Raw genomic sequence first — 15,623 nt, forward strand, 5'->3', positions numbered from 1 at the left:
ACTCGTGCCCATCGCGGAAAAGGAAAAACGCCCCTCTCGCCCCGCGGGACACGAGTGACCGCTTCCCTCCGGAGGGGCGTCGGGCGTGGGGGGGCAGCCCTGCCCAGCCCCATCGTGTTTGTTTTGCCCGGCCACGCGGTCCCCTCCCTCCCCCCCCCTATCCCATCCACCTCCACCCGCTGCACCCTCCTCCCGGGTCACACGCACACACACACACACAAGATCCGCAAACACACCCATCCACCAACCCCTCCTCCCCTCCCCGCACCCAACCGGGACCACCCCTCTCCAAGCACCACCCCTCTCCGAGCGCCAGCCCTTTCCGAGCGCCAGCCCGCTCCTCCACGCGCGGGGGAGGGGTCCGCGGAGGCGCGTGCCAGCTGGGCCGCCCCCTCCTCTAGCCGACCCCCCCATCGGCCCCCGGCCCCAAGCCGCCCCCTCCCCGCCAGCCCGTGCGCAACGCCCGCCCCCCCCCCGGCCAGCCTCTCCAAAGCAGGGCGCATCAGCAGCGGCGGCTGCAACGGCAGCGGGGCGGCTCTCCGCACGGCCGCGGCTCCGCCCCGGAGGCCGGCGGGGGAGTCGGCTGGCTGGCTCGCTCGCTCGCACGCTGGCTGGCGGGGAACATGGCTGAAGTCGGCGAGGACGGGCGCGGCGGCGGCGGCGGGGCCGGAGGAGCCTTGGTGGCGCTGCGCTCGGCGCCCTGCAGCCCCGCCGCGCCCCAGCCGCTGCCTCCGCCGCTGCTGCTGCCGCTGGTTCCCGCGGCTCCTTCCTCGTCCTCCGGCGGGGCGCCGCTGGCCCGGCTGCAGGGCCGCGACTTCGAGTTCCTGATGCGCCAGGCGGCGGTGAGCATCGGGCGCAACTCCTCGCAGGGCGCGGTGGACGTGCACATGGGCCACTCCAGCTTCATCTCCCGCCGGCACCTGGAGCTGGCCTTCCGCGCCCCGCACTTCTTCCTCCGCTGCCTCGGCAAGAACGGGGTCTTCGTCGACGGGGCCTTCCAGCGGCGGGGAGGGACGCCCCTCCAGCTGCCCCCGCAGTAAGTGCCCAAGGGCCGGGGGGGGGAGGAAGCAGGAGGACGAAGAGGAGCTGATTGGGGATGATGGTCAGGGTGGCGCCCGCCGCGGGCCGGGTTGGAGATGCAGCTGGGAGCGCAGGGTGGGGAGGGGGGACAGGAGGAGGAGGAGGAGGCGCGGGGGTGGGCGGTTCCAAGGAGAGGGAGGGGAACCCCAGCTGATGGGGGAGGGAGGGAGGGAGAGGGGCCGACACGTGTCGAGGCAGGAGCCGGAGGGTTTGTTGACAAGCGCTCTTCTGCGCGCACGGGACAGTCGTGGTCTGGGGGGGGAGAACGAGGGGAGCCCCCCCCTTCCCAAACGCGTGTCAGAGTTTGCAAAGTGGCGGATGGGCTAAGGTCGTGGGAAAGGGAGTATTTGCAAGACAAGCTGGAAAAGAGGAGAATCTGCCATCCGGGAAAAGGTCTGGGGATGGAGTTCCTTTGGGGGAGAGCCTCTGAAAAGGGGACTTGGGGCGGGGGTGGCCAGGAAAGACAGGCCTACCTTGCAGGGGGGAGGCAGGGGTGGTAGTGTTTTGAGTTGTTGTTTTTTCCTGAAAGTTATTCTTCACTGAAGAGACTTCTGTAAAATGCTGGGATTTGGAGACTACGGGTTCACACAATCTACTGCCCCCACCCACCCCCGCTTAAGGGCACAGAGGGAGCTGTGTGCCCCCCCCCCAAAAAAAATGGGGGAATGCAAAGACGTGAACCGTGGAAGGGCCTGGTAGATAGAATCAACCAACAGGCTCTATTCAGAAGGAATCTGCTCTGGCTTTTTCTGCTGGTTCAGTGGGGTGGGTGACCCCCCCCAAACAGGGGTCTTTTTTTAAAAGAGGGGGGGAGCTTTAATAGTGCCGGGTGGAGAGCAGAACCGGACATTATCTGGAAGGCATTTAAATGATAAGGTTTCCTGGCCTAGGAACCAGCTTAGAAAAAGGGGAGAAATTAGAGAGGAGGTGTTTTTGAGGAGTGGGCTTTGAAGGGCTGGAGAAACTCCCCCCCAAACTCTCCATCACCATCATGGGAACTCTTCCTTTTCTTGGGTCATTCCTCCTACCAGTCATTGCTTAATTCATTACTGGATAAATCAAAAGCTGGGAAGGCAGTCCAGCTGAGACATTTTCTTCTTCCTGCACCCCACAATCTCAGGTCCATTTAGAAAAAGAGGAGGAAGTTGGGGAGTCCAGTCAAATCAACCCCCCTCCAGGTGGAAATCCTGTTTTGGGGACTTTAGGCCAGGACACAAGTCCCTCTTGACCATCTGAAGTACCAGTGTGAAAATGGCCCAGATTGGGGGTGAAACTGGAAACTGGGCAGGGAACTAAGCAGCTTAATGAATAAACAGCCAGCCCAGCCAAAGAGCAAACAAACCCACAATCCCTCTTTTGTGAGAGGTGTGAAGGCGACCAGTGGTGTTTCCACAATGGGGGAGAGGGGCTGGGGGGGGCGGGATCCTTGATAGCTGAATGCTAACCAGGCTCTACACTGCTCCTTAGGGCCGCAAGAATGCGTGAATTGTGAGTGCTTTAAAGTCTGATTTAAACTCAGGTTATAATACAGAATGCAAGTTGTCTTGCTTCCCTTTCTCTCTTCTGTGGTTTTACCATCCCAGGCAGGCCCACCCTGGTTGTGAAAAAAAAATGCAAAAGCATGTGGAGTTTTGCTTGTTCTGTTGTTAGAGTTTTGGGGTCCCGCTCCGTATAAGTTTTCTTGGCAAAGTTGTCGGAAGTGGTTTGCCTTGGTTTTCCGGATCAGCGTTGTGTTAGGGCTGAGAGAGGGGAGGGAGGTAAGGGGGGTTTTCTGCTTTTAATCTAGTACCTTCACAACTACAGTACTCCCAGGGAGATTAGACAAAGGACAAGAAAACACAACAAAACACAACTGCACATGTCGGAAAAGAATCCTTTGTTGATATTTCGATCGTCTCGTGCAAAACTTTCCTTGTGGCGCAATCTTGGATATTTTTGCTGGTGTTCATGTTTCTAAGGTGGTTTCGAAAGTGCTTCACACTAAACCAGGTTTATTTTCTAGACAAGGAGCGTCCAACCTTGGCAACCTATAAGACTTGTGGACTTCCAAATCCCAGAATTGCTGGCTGGGGAATTCTGGGAGTTGAAGTCCACTAGTCTTAAAGTTGGCCAAGGTTGCACGTTCTTTGATTAAAGCACGTTTGAAAGCCAGAAGGATGAGACAATATTTATTTCCTAAACAAGAGGCGTGCAATCTTGGCAATGTTAAGACCTGTGGTCTTCAACTCCCAGAATTCCCCAGCCAGCCAACAATGGCTGGGCTGGAGAATTCTGGGGGTTGAAGTCCACGGGTTTTAAAGTTCCCAAGTTTGGATACTCCCTCTGTTCTTAAGCCAAAGGTAACTTGGTTTCAGGAATGAGCTGTTTTAGTCTGCTAAATCTGAATCTCAATGAAAAGCATTTGGGTATTTTGAAGCAGACCAACCGGAATTTCAAAGAGATTTGGTGTGGGTGGTCCCGAGAGCTAATTATGACCGTGTAATAGGGGAACTAATAAACGAAGGAGGGGAAGTATTTAAAGTGACGAACGAGATGCCTCAACTTTAGCGGCCCAGGAGGAATTCCAAGCAAGCGAGGGGAAAAAAATATTTTCAATTTTAAGAAGGGGGGAAAAAACGGAATGCTAATAAAGGAGGATATTTGCAACTCGGGGTTAAAATGAGAGGTCCTTGGTGCTCTCTGATCTTGCTTGTTTTCTTGTGGGCATTTCATTGCCCTAACAGAATGCTTTTAGCGTAAATGTTGATGTTCCTTCTAAAGGAAACAGAAAGCCATCAAAACAATGTGTAAAATTGGAGTTGTTATTCTGGAAAGTTTGGGCCTGGAAGTGGAATCCTTCGGATAATAAAAGAAGGGGCCCTTCGTTAGGGCAGAAAATGGATTTCAAACATTTGGCTCTGCTCTTCCGTCCTCTCGTGGGTTGGCTGGGGAATTCTGGGAGTTGAGGTTCTCCCCTCTTAAAAGCTGCCAGAGTTCAGAAAATCTGTCATAGAGATAAATGCAAACAGAGAGAGAGAGAGAGAAGAAAAGAAAAAAGAAAGAAAGAAAGAAAGAAAAAGAAAAAACAAGGAAGGAAAGAGAGACAGAGAGAGAAAGAAAGAAGGAAAGAAGGAAGGAAAGAGAGAGCGAGACAGAGAAAGAAGGAAGGAAAGAGAGAGAGAGGAAAAGAAAGAAGGAAGGAAGGAGAGAGAAAGACAGAGAAAGAAAAAGGAAGAAAGAAAACAGGAAGGAAAGAGAGAGAGAAAGAAAGAAAGAAGAAACCCAGACCTTGTCTTTAGGCTACGGAAATGAGGTAAAGAAAGGACTTTTTAAAAAGCGCAAAGAGCATTCCTGAAAAGGACAGGCAATGAGGAATGACGAAGATGAGGTGATGAAGATAAGGGGGAAATTCTCCCAATGCTTTCCTGTGGGGGGGGGGGAATATTTTTGCCTGTTGCATGAACTCAATCTAGTGCGTTTCGGGCAACAAACCAAGAGGAATGAAGCTGCCTGAATCAGAACAAGGTGTGTGAACACAACTTCTTTTGCCTGGTAAATTAAAACACCAATGGGGTGAGAAAGGGAAAGATATTTTTGTTGACAAAAGCCATCCAGGGATCTCAGGATGGGGAATAGTTGTGTAAAAAAGTGGCCCAGGTGTGTAAGAAGGCGTTTTATTTACTTTGTGTTTATTTTCTGATTGAAAGAGAGGAAAAATGGACTTGGGCAGGAGATCTTGTACAACGATGAAGACAACCGCGTGTGCCTCTGTGGTCCAAAAAGCAGCATCTTTGATGGTAATCTGTATATATAAAAGCGAAATGCCGCTCACGTATCATCACGAAATCTCCAGAACCGTAAAACCTACAAACCTGAAATTTGGCACGTATGTTCCTCTTGGCTTCTGGGTGCTTGCTGAGAAAGAATTTTTCAAAATGACCATCAGATCATTAGTATTTCTTACAGAGTAATTAACATGCTCTGATGCTAAGGAGCTCTACTTCCCCTCCCCACCTGAACAGAACTCTGTTCCAACTGCCAGTTGCCTCACATTCCGTTACCTCAGTTCAAACTGGCAGACGTTCCACTCCTTCACTCAGGAGCAATCTGGGGCTCCTAACAGTTCTAAACGTCGGTACCTCACCAAAATATGGCTGTGGAACTGCTTCCAGACTCAAGGCGGCAGGAGCGATATTCCCTCATGTGTTTCAATCATCGACCACCACTGAGCCAATGGTTTCGTCGCGAAGCACGGGTATCCAGCTAGTTAAATATATATTTTTTTTAAACAGATTGTTTTCTGCTAAAACAATCCATGTTTGGAAATTCCTTGAGGGATTTTGGTTTGTAGGAATGGGAAAAAAGAATGTCGCAGCCTGATATGGAGCAAACAGCTGGATCCCATACATGCAGATAAAAGTGACATTGGGGGGAAAAAATCTTGACCGATTCAGGGTGAATCAACTGTGTAACGGATGCAGTATTTGCTCCTTAAGGTATTAACGGAGATAAAGTGGCTGCAGAAAATTGAGCCTTGCTTGGCTTGGTCATTGGCAAACCATGGTTCATGGCTCAGCACGGATGGGTACACTATCCAGTGAGGGGTGAGTTGACGGACTAAGGCTTAAACAAACTATGGTTTGGGGAAATGTGTAAGCCCAGCCTGTTGACTTCCTTTTGGGTATCATTAAAAGTTCCTGATACCGTGTTTCCCCCGCAAATAAGACAGCGCCTAATTTTCGGGGAGGTCTTACTATTTTTGGGGTACAGGAGGCGGCGAGCGTGGTCACCTCATGGCTGCTGCTGTGTTGCGATATTTTCGGGGGAGGGCTTATTTTAACGCATGGACGCAAAAGCCCGATTGTGCTTATTATCTGGGGAGGTTTTATTTTCGAGGAAACGGGGTGGCCTCCATGTTGTGTGTCACGGTAGTTCAGAGTGGTTTCAAACTCTCGTGTCAGGGAAACCTGGACGGGGTGTGCATGTATTTACGTGTATCACAAACGTGTGCTTTGGAAACAGAGAAAGAAAGAAGTAATCCCCAAGAGTCTGCTAAACTCTCTGCCTCCTAACATAATTTTCCAAAGGATGATTGCTATTTTTGCAAAGTAGCAATGAAACAGGCGTTTGGGCCGGCTGCGCCTTCCCAATAACGGGCCCACATTTTAGCCTTACCTTGAGGTTGTTGGAGTTCTGACCAGCAGATGAGACCTTCCCCCTTGGTTGTAAGATAAATTCATTTCTCCTTGCAATTTGCATCATTTTTGCAAATCGAATTTATTGTTACATAGCCCAGACGCTATGCTCCAGTCTGATAGGCAATATAAAAACCTGCTAAATAAAATAAAAACAAACACGGAAAGAATCAGCAGAAGATTGTCCCAAACCGCAGTGTGGTGGGGCAGATGGAGAAATGGAGGAATTTGCCAAATAAATAACCAAAATAAACACGGAAAGAACAGGGAGAACGGTGGCCCAGTTACACACAAGTGTGATGAGCAGTACGAAAATTTGCTAAATGCATAAAATAAAAATAAACGTGGAGAGAATAGGCAGAAGATGGTTTCGATGCGCCCAACTGAAGTGGGCAATGTAAATAATTTGACAAATAGGTAAAAAAGAATAGAATAGAATAGAATATTCTTTATTGGCTAGCTGTGATTGGACACACAAGGAATTTGTCTCTGGTGCCCAAGGTCCCAGTGTGCCTACAAGCAGCAAAGAAATAAATAAAACAAAACACACTTGTAAAAAAATACATTTATGGTAAAAAAAAGAAAAAACCATGGAAAGAAGAAGCATTGAAGTGTGATAGGGACTATAGAAATTGGTTAAGCAGATAAAATAAAAATAAACGTGGAGAGAACAGGCAGAAGGTGGGTTTAAATGCAAGCAGCGTAGAAAATTGGCGGATAGATAAAATATAATATTTTTTATTGGCTAGGCGTGATTGGACACACAAGGAATTTGTTTCCGGTGCAGAAAGTCTCAGTGTACATACAGGCAACAAAGTAATAAAACAAAACAAAACACACTTGTAAAAAAAAAATACATTTATTGTAAAAACAAATAAACGTGGAAAAGAATAGGCAAAAAAAAAGGAACCTTTTCAGACTTGAAACCTACAATCCGGCTAGCTTTTGGCCACCAGCTTCCAAATAAATCTTTGCTCTGTTTTTATTTTATTTTTTTAAATAAAGAAAGTTATGTAACACATGCAAGATGTTTTCTTGCGTTTAGGTATTTGGTGCCCCCTCTCTGTCTCCTTGCTTCCCTCTCCCCCCGTCCCCCCGCTGCCGCAAGGCAATCTGAGCTTGAAAATATTTTTGTTCCAGCAAAAAAAAAAATAATAATAATCTGGGACTCTTATCAGGGCAATTAATTTCTCCTTGTAAAACATGGCTGACTTTTTTTCCCCTTCCTGCTTTGCAAGAAGCCCGTGGCGTCCGTGCCCTCTCAATTAACATCCCCCCCCCCTCTCTCTTTCTCTGCTAAAGTTGCAACGGGTGCCAAATTAAGAGGCTGGGAACGCCAACTTGTCTTTGCATGATTGATTGGCTTTTAAAAGTGCCCAAGCAATCACATTCCCCTTCCGAACGCTTGCAACCGTGTTTTCCACACCTGGATAAATTATGCAAGATTGGGTAAAAGTGTATTTTTTCCTCCTCTCCTCTGGGTACGGGACACACGAAACCCATCGTCCGTCCCAACAGGGACAGAAAAAGTGTAAGGGGATTTTCGATAAGTTTCCATAACGAAGGGGAAAAGTTTGGGAAGCCCTGCCTTTTATTTTATTTTAATATGCCAAGAAAAATTTAAAAACTTATCCCTTTCATTTTAATTGGCAAAGAATTTTTTTTTAAAAAAGCGGTGCCTTTTATCTTATTTTAAATTGCAAAGAAAATTTTAAAAGCTATACCTTTCATTTTAATTGGCAAAGAAATTTTTAAAAAACAGTGCCTTTTGTCTTATTTTAAGTTGCAAAGAAAATTTAAAAAGCAGTGACTTGTGTCTTATTTTAAGTTGCAAAGAAATTTTAAGAAAGCAACGCCTTTTATTTTAAGTGGCGAAGAAATTTTTAAAAAGCAGTGCTAAGCTTTTATTTGGTTTCCTGATTTGTCGGCTGCGGATAATTCTGCCGAAGGGAGGGTGGGGGAATTGGCTTTCTCGGCTGCTGTTTATGATCAGGGTAAATAAACCCCAGACTCCTCCCTTTCCAGTTTTGTAAAGCTGATGATGCAATGTTTCCTATCCCTTCTTCTTGCTTGCTTTCTTTTTTTTTTCCTTTTTTTCCCCCTCCCCTTAAATGGAATTTGCCCTGTGTTTTCTCCCAGGTAAACAGATCCGGTTTTCCTTGTGTTCGGTGCTTGCTCGCAGCCAGGCCTTCAAAAATCTGTGGCGCGTTTTCCTTTCAAGGCAAAACTTTTAAAATTGTTTAGATCTGGCCGAGCACATGGATATGATTACTTCTGGATTGTTATTTATTTATTTTGCTTGCCTTCCTACATATATATATATATATATGTTTCTCGTCACAAATTCCTGGGGAGGGGAAAACCCTGCAGGAAAGGAAATTCTGCGTGCCTATTATAGTTCCATGATATATTTTCCTGCATATGGCTGTGTTTAAAATGCCATTCCGCAGAGGTTGTACAAGGGATTTTTGGCAGAGACGAGAGAGAGAGAGAGAGAGGGAGGGAGAGAAAGAAAGAAAGAAGAAAGAAAGAAAGAAAGAAAGGAAAGCAGCTGAAATATTTGTCCGTTTTGTGTTAGTATTTCCACCGTTGGGGACCAAATATGGAGAGAAGTTTTATAAATAGATACTGCCAGCCAGGGTCAAAGAATTGAAAACAAGGTTTCCTTCTCAAGGGCAAAATACGTACTATACAGGTAGTCCTTAACTTACGGCCAACGATTGGGCCCACACTTTCTGTTGTTAAGTGAGACATTTGTTAAGGGAGAGTTTTGGCCCATTTTACGACTTTTCTAGCCACGGTTGTTAAGTGAATCCCCGCAGTTGATAAGTCAGTAACTTGGTCGTTAAGTGAATCCCGCTTCCCAATGGACTTTGCTTGTTGAAAGAGGATCACACGTGACCCCGGGATATATTGCAACCGTCCTAAGTACATGCCAGTTGCCAAGCCTCTGAATTTTGATCACAAGGTCATGGGGATGCTACAGAAGTCATAACTGTGAAAATCGGGTTGTAGGTTGCCTTTTTTCAGTGCCACTGTGACGTTGAACGGTCAGTAAATGATCTGTTGTAAGTTGAGGCATACCTGTATTTACTAGGGCCCAAATAAGCGGTGGCTCAGTGGCTAAGACGCTGAGCATGTCGATCAGAAAGGTCGGCAGTTTAGCGGTTCGAATCCCTAGCGCCGCGTAAGGGAGTGAGCTCCCGTGACTTGTCCCAGCTTCTGCCAACCTAGCAGTTCGAAAGCATGTAGGAAATGCAAGTAGAAAAATAGGAACCACCTTTGGTGGGAAGGGAACAGCGTTCCGTGCGCCTTTGGCGTTAAGTCATGCCGGCCACATGACCACGGAGACGTCTTCGGACAGCGCTGGCTCTTCGGCTTTGAAAGGGAGATGAGCACCGCCCCCTAGAGTCAGGAACGACTAGCACGCTTGTGTGAGGGGAACCTTTCCCTTTCAATTAGGGTTTGCAATAGATCTTGGCTTGTTAAAGCAACCCGCCAGCCACGAGTTCTATTGTAACTGCGGCTTAGAGAAGCTTTCAGGAAAAGAAAAATACTGTTAAGAGCAATTGTGCAGGACAAATTCATGATCAGCTTCTGATCAATAAGCCAGGTTAATTATTATGCTGTGGGACCCAGAGCAAGAAAACTCTTGACTTTTTTTTTTATTTGTGGCCAATCGCTTTGCTGTTTGCCTGGCCTACCTCACAGGGTTGTTGGTTGGGTGGGGGGAAACGAGGAGAAAATATGCTTTGTCTCTTTTAACTCCTGGAGGAACTTAGATTTAATTAAACGAACCCTCTCTTCCATTTGCGCGAGAATTTATTATTATTATTTTACAAATAAACACGTTTGGAAACATTAACGGTGGTTCTCCATGATTTGCGACCCATTCTTTTGTCTAAACTTAACAACTGCCTTGGGAAAAAAAAGGACTCACAATCAGTCCTCGCACTTACAACCATCGCAGCATTCCCCCCTACGGTCACGGGATTCAAAATCAGGCAGGGCTGGCTGAACCGAACGGCCTTGCTTAGCAAGGGGAATCCCGGTTCCAATTTTAAGTCAAGAACTACCTGTATTTGAAAATATTTAAAAGTCCCTGCTTTGTTGTTGAAGAAATCTCGCCAATTATCTCCACGCCTGCAGAGAGCAGATATCAAAGGGCAGATCAGCTCCAGAAATACGCTCTAAGGAGACATTTAATCATCCTGGTGCAAGACTTTAATTATTAGCTTGGGTTTTCCATGCTGTTGGTTGTTGTTGTTGTTGTTGTTGTTTAAAGGAAATGCACTTTAAGTCTTCTTTTTTTCTCCCTCTCTCTCTGATGGAGTTGTTATCCTTCCGCTGAGAAAAAATCTCTGGAGTGAAGGAGTTGCGGCGTTTCTATATTCTCTCCTTCTGCTGTGTGTGTGTGTGTTTCGGGAAATATATCTTAAACAGCCCTGCCGGGTTTCGATTTCACAGTGACATAAATCTCGGTGGATGGGATTCAGGTTTCACAGCTGTGTTGTCGTCTGGGTGTGTGTGTATTCTGTACGTTTTTGCAAATGTACAGAGCAAACGCACACACACACACACAAAATAACCAAATGCGAAATTGGCCCAAGCCCTGTAGCGAAAGCAACTCTTACGGCGAGTGGTTTCCTCGAGAACAGGAAGAAGAAGCAAGAGGAAAACACAGCAATTGGTGCTCGAATCTTCTTCGTGAATCTGAAATTCTCATCCTCCCACCCCCACCCACCCCCCCGAGACCGTTCAGACATGGAAACAGGCTTGTTTCCTCGGTGGAGTGTGCGAGGGCGAGATTCCTCCGCAGGTTGTTTGTTTCGCACAACGTCAAGCTGCTGTGATGGTTGACCCCGAAGTTTATATTCAGTTTGCTCGCTGCAAGATTTGACCACAGAGGTCTGAAAAGGGAATCGTCTTGAGATGGAGGCCACGGGCATTTTTTGCAGCAAATCAAGATGAAGACGGGTGATTTCTTGCTTAACAACACACACACACACACACAAATCTTAACAACGAGCTTTTGTGGGTTGGAAGCCGCAGACATTTGCAGCAGACCAAGGTCAGGTCCGAAAGGAGAGGGTACAGAGTGATGTTAGGTGTCTTGAAAAACTTGTTTTGGTTATTTATGTGGAGTATTGATAACAGCCGCCTACTCGCTCACAGCGACTCCATCGGCTTACAAACAGTAAAAAACACAACATACAGAAGGTAAAGGTTCCCCTCGCACATATGTGCTAGTCGTTCCTGACTCTAGGGGGCGGTGCTCATCTCCGTTTCAAAGCCGAAGAGCCAGTGCTGTCCGAAGACGTCTCCGTGGTCATGTGGCCGGCATGACTCAACACCGAAGGCGCACGGAACGCTGTTCCCTTCCCACCAAAGGTGGCTCCTATTTTTCTCCTTGAATTTTTTACGTGCTTTCAAACTGCTAGGTTGGCAAAAGCTGGGACAAGTCACGGGAGCTCAGTCCATTACGCAGCGCTAGGGATTCGAACCGTCAAACTGCTGACCTTTCTGATTGACAAGCTCAGTGTCTTGGCCACTGAGCCACCGCGCCCCTTTAATAAAAAATAAAAAGCGATGATAAATAATAATCCACCCAACACGGTGATAGAACACAATTAAACAAGGCATTTCTTCGCACTCTGGGTTCCCCCCAGGCCCGCTGGCCAAATCATATCTTCGGGGACTTCCGGAAGATTGTCGAAGAGGGTGGGGCAGTCTAATTTCTGAGGGATGATGTTCCAAAGGGAGGGAGCCACCACGGAGAAGGCCCTTCTTCTAGGTCCCATCCGATGTATCTCCTTAGGCAGGGCTCGGCAAACTTAAAACACTCAAAGAGCCTCCTGGATGCATTTCTAACAGAAAACACACCGGGAGTCACAAAAACCCTTCCCATTGCCTGACTATTTCCTGAGCGGCCACAGACTAGCATATGTAGTTGAATTGCACGTTCTGTTTTCACCTGAAATTTTTCTTGGATTTATCCATGGTTGGTCTACCGGGGGTCAGAAAGCTCCATAAATCGCATGCCAGAGAGGGTCTCACATTGGCGGTTGTGACGCATATTTTGAGTGACAGGGAGCCGCAGCAGAGGGATGAAGGAGCCACATGTAGCTCCAGAGACATGAGTTGCTGACCCCTGTCCTTAGGGGATGGGACCCACAACCTCCCTTGTCTCCCTGCTCTAGTGGGTCGGGTGGATGTGCCTGGCAAGCGCCGGTCCCTCAGATAACCTTGGTCCCAATTTCCATGCTCCTCTCTAATCGGTGTTATGAATTGCGGCTTGGCTCAGAGTCATACGAGCAATTTTGATGCTTGGCGAGAGGGCCGTCTCAAGGTAGAGATGCTCAGAGCAAGCAGATAAACCATCTCTATGGGGTGTTGTGGCTTTTAATTCTGCGTTGTTTCTATGCTTCATTTGAGGGGGGGAAATTGCACTCAATGGAACCGAAAGTCTTTCGCATAAAAATAGTAGGTACGAGCAAGCAGGCTCCACAATAAGTTAAGATCCAAAATCTGATAACCTTGGTGTTTTGTTTTTTTTTAACCACAGTTACTTGAATAAGAGCATGACTTCCTGATTGCACACTTCCAAAACATCATAGCTAGATTTGTCACACAGAAAGAAACCATTATTACACAATGTCTTAAACCCTCTGGCTTGATTTTTTTAAGCTTGGTATCTCACAGTTCCAACCTCATGTTGAGCAGGTCTACTCAAACGATGTGCCAAACTACAGTGGTTGGGTTTACAAATCACACTAAATAGTGATGTGGTTTGTTAGATACTTGTTCTAACTACAGTGGTTTCCACCAAGGTCCTCTCTTCCGGCGGGAACAGAGGTTTAATCCTATTGGTCGGAGGGTCTGACAGCTCCCTATAAAAGGGCTGCTGTCAGACTCAACCTTGGCTGGATTGTTCTCCCTTGTTGTAATAAAGAGCTGTTGTTACCGTTAAGCCTGTGGGTGCCTATCCATTATCCAATCTAACATGGTTTGTTTTTGATTTAGTGTGTTATGCTTTCTCCAACAAACCATAGTTAGAATAACAGAGTTGGAAGGGACCTTGGAGGTCTTCCAGTCCAACCCCCTGCTCAGGCAGGAGACCCTACACCACTTCAGACAAATGGTTATCCAACATCTTTAAAACTTCCAGTGTTGGGGTATTCACAACTTCTGGAGGCAAGTTGTTCCACTGATTCATTGTTCTGACTGTCAGGAAATTTCTCCTCCGTTCTAAGTTGCTTCTCTCCTTGATTACACACACACACACACCGGTCCTTCTTTTCATCACACTAGACATAGAAGAGAAGAGTTGGAAGGGATCTTGGAGGTCTTCAATCCAATCCCTTGCTTAGGCAGGAAACCCTACACCACTTCAGACAAATGGCTATCCAACATCTTCTTAAAAACTTCCAGTGTTGGAGCATTCACAACTTCTGAAGGCAATTTGTTCCATTGATTAATATAATAATGATACTAATAATAATATAATGAATAATATAATCATAGCATATATGTGTGTTCATATTTCTTTTTGTTCGTTCTTTGCTTTTTTGTAAATGATACACCCTGACAATACACTGTATTCACAATGTTTATGAATTTTAAAAAAAACCCACCATGGACCCATTTTCCAGACAGAAAGATCCCCCCGAGGTCAAAAGTGGTTTTGTGATTTGCAGTTTTCAAATCTCTTCCTCCCCTTTCACCGGTGAAGGGGGGGGGGACTCTGGTGTCCTGTTTTCTATAAACAGCGAGCCAGTGTACCCAGGGAAAAAAAGGGGGGGTTCACTCCATCGTTTTAAACGGAAATGTTTATTGAAGTTTGTCAAGTGTGACAAAAATAGAGAGCGGATGCAAAAAAAAAAAAAAGACCTTCGTTTGGGCATCGGCTGTGCAAATGAAAAGTTTTCTCTTTTCTTTTTTTCTGAAAAAAGATTGGGGGGGGGTTTAAGGGCTTTGTTAAGTGTGGATTCCACCATGAAGCACAGACCCTGGCAACCGAAGGAGGGGTTTTGAGCCCTGCTAACTGCCTCCTTGCTCTCCGCCAATGGGGAGGGAGTGGGATAAGTGGAAATCCTGCAGGAATTCGGACAAAGGAATATTTGCCAGGTTTTACGAAGAGACTGGACTACCCTTTAGTCTGAAATGGTATGGGGTTTCCTGCCTGAGCAGGGGGTTGAAGACCTCCAAGGTCCCTTCCGACTCTATTACTCTATTCTATTTTTTTTTCTCTTTTGCATAAAACCAAATGCCTTCCAACTTTGGGATAGAATCAAAGACCACGTGACGTGTTAATGCCACTTTATAAGGCCTTGGTAAGGCCACACTTGGAATACAGCATCCACTTTTGGTCCCCACGATGTAGAAAAGATGTGGAGACCATAGAAAGAGCGCAGAGAAGAGCAACAAAGAGGATGAGGGGACTGGAGGCTAAAACACATGAAGAAGGGTTGCAGGAACTGGGTATGTCTAGTTTAATAGAAAGAAGGACTAGGGGTGACATGATCCAGTATTTGAGGAGCTGCCCCAAAGAAGAGGGAGTCAAGCTATTCTCCAAAGCACCTGAAGGTAGGACAAGAAGCAATGGGTGGAAACTAAACAAGGAGAGAAGCAACTTAGAACTAAGGAGGAATTTCCTGGCAATTGGAACAATGAATCAGTGGAACGACTTGCCTCCAGAAGTTGTGAATGCTCCAACACTGGACATTATTAAGAAGTTATTGGACAACCATTTGTCTGAAGTGGTGTAGGGTTTCCTGTTTAGGCAGGGGGTTGGACTAGAAGACCTCCAAGGTCCCTTCCAACTCTGTTATTCTATTCTATTTTTTTCTCTCTTGCACAAAACAAAATGAGATGCCCATTGCCCCCCCCCCTTTTGAGCAGAGAGGTATAGGTAATCCTCGGCTTACGACCACCACAGAGGCCAACATTTCTGTTGCTAAGCAAGACCCTTGACCTTGGGCACATTTGGTGACTTTTCGGGCCACCATTGCTAAGTTAGTCGCACGGTCATTAAGCGAATCTGTCTTTCCCCATCAACGGTGGTTATCAGAAGGTCGCAAAAGGGGATCATGTGATTCCCCCCCCCCCGATACTGCAACCGTCATAAATGTGAGTCAGGGCCCAGGGTCTGAATTTTGATCGCCTAAGCGTGAGGATACTGCAACGGTCGTAAGTGCGAGAAAGGGTCATTGGTCGCTCATTTCAGTGCCGCTGTAACTTTGAGCAGCCACTAAGCAAATGTTGTAAAGGGAGGATTTCTGTGCAATTCAGATCTCCCTTACATTGACTGGCACAGTTCATTTTGGTGTACTGGTAGTCCTTGATTTACGACGGTTGCTTACTTAGTGA

At 46.8% G+C, this 15,623-nt stretch overlaps 1 protein-coding gene across 2 annotated transcripts in view; it reads left to right on the forward strand.

The window, feature by feature from the left end:
* Positions 1-497: 497 nt before the first annotated feature.
* Positions 498-15,623, forward strand: part of FOXK1 (forkhead box K1) — a 49,689-nt gene continuing 34,563 nt past the window's right edge. Inside the window, exon 1 of one of the 2 annotated variants that reach the window (XM_081965832.1) lies at positions 498-1,036. In XM_081965832.1, the coding sequence (XP_081821958.1) occupies positions 624-1,036 (413 nt within the window). In that variant the 5' untranslated portion in view covers positions 498-623. The remainder of the gene's footprint in view (positions 1,037-15,623) is intronic. The other variant, XM_081965831.1, reaches the window with a different exon arrangement.

Source organism: Natrix helvetica (assembly GCF_964273705.1).
Source record: "Natrix helvetica genome assembly, chromosome: 13".
In the NCBI taxonomy this organism is placed as follows: Eukaryota; Metazoa; Chordata; class Lepidosauria; order Squamata; family Natricidae; genus Natrix; species Natrix helvetica.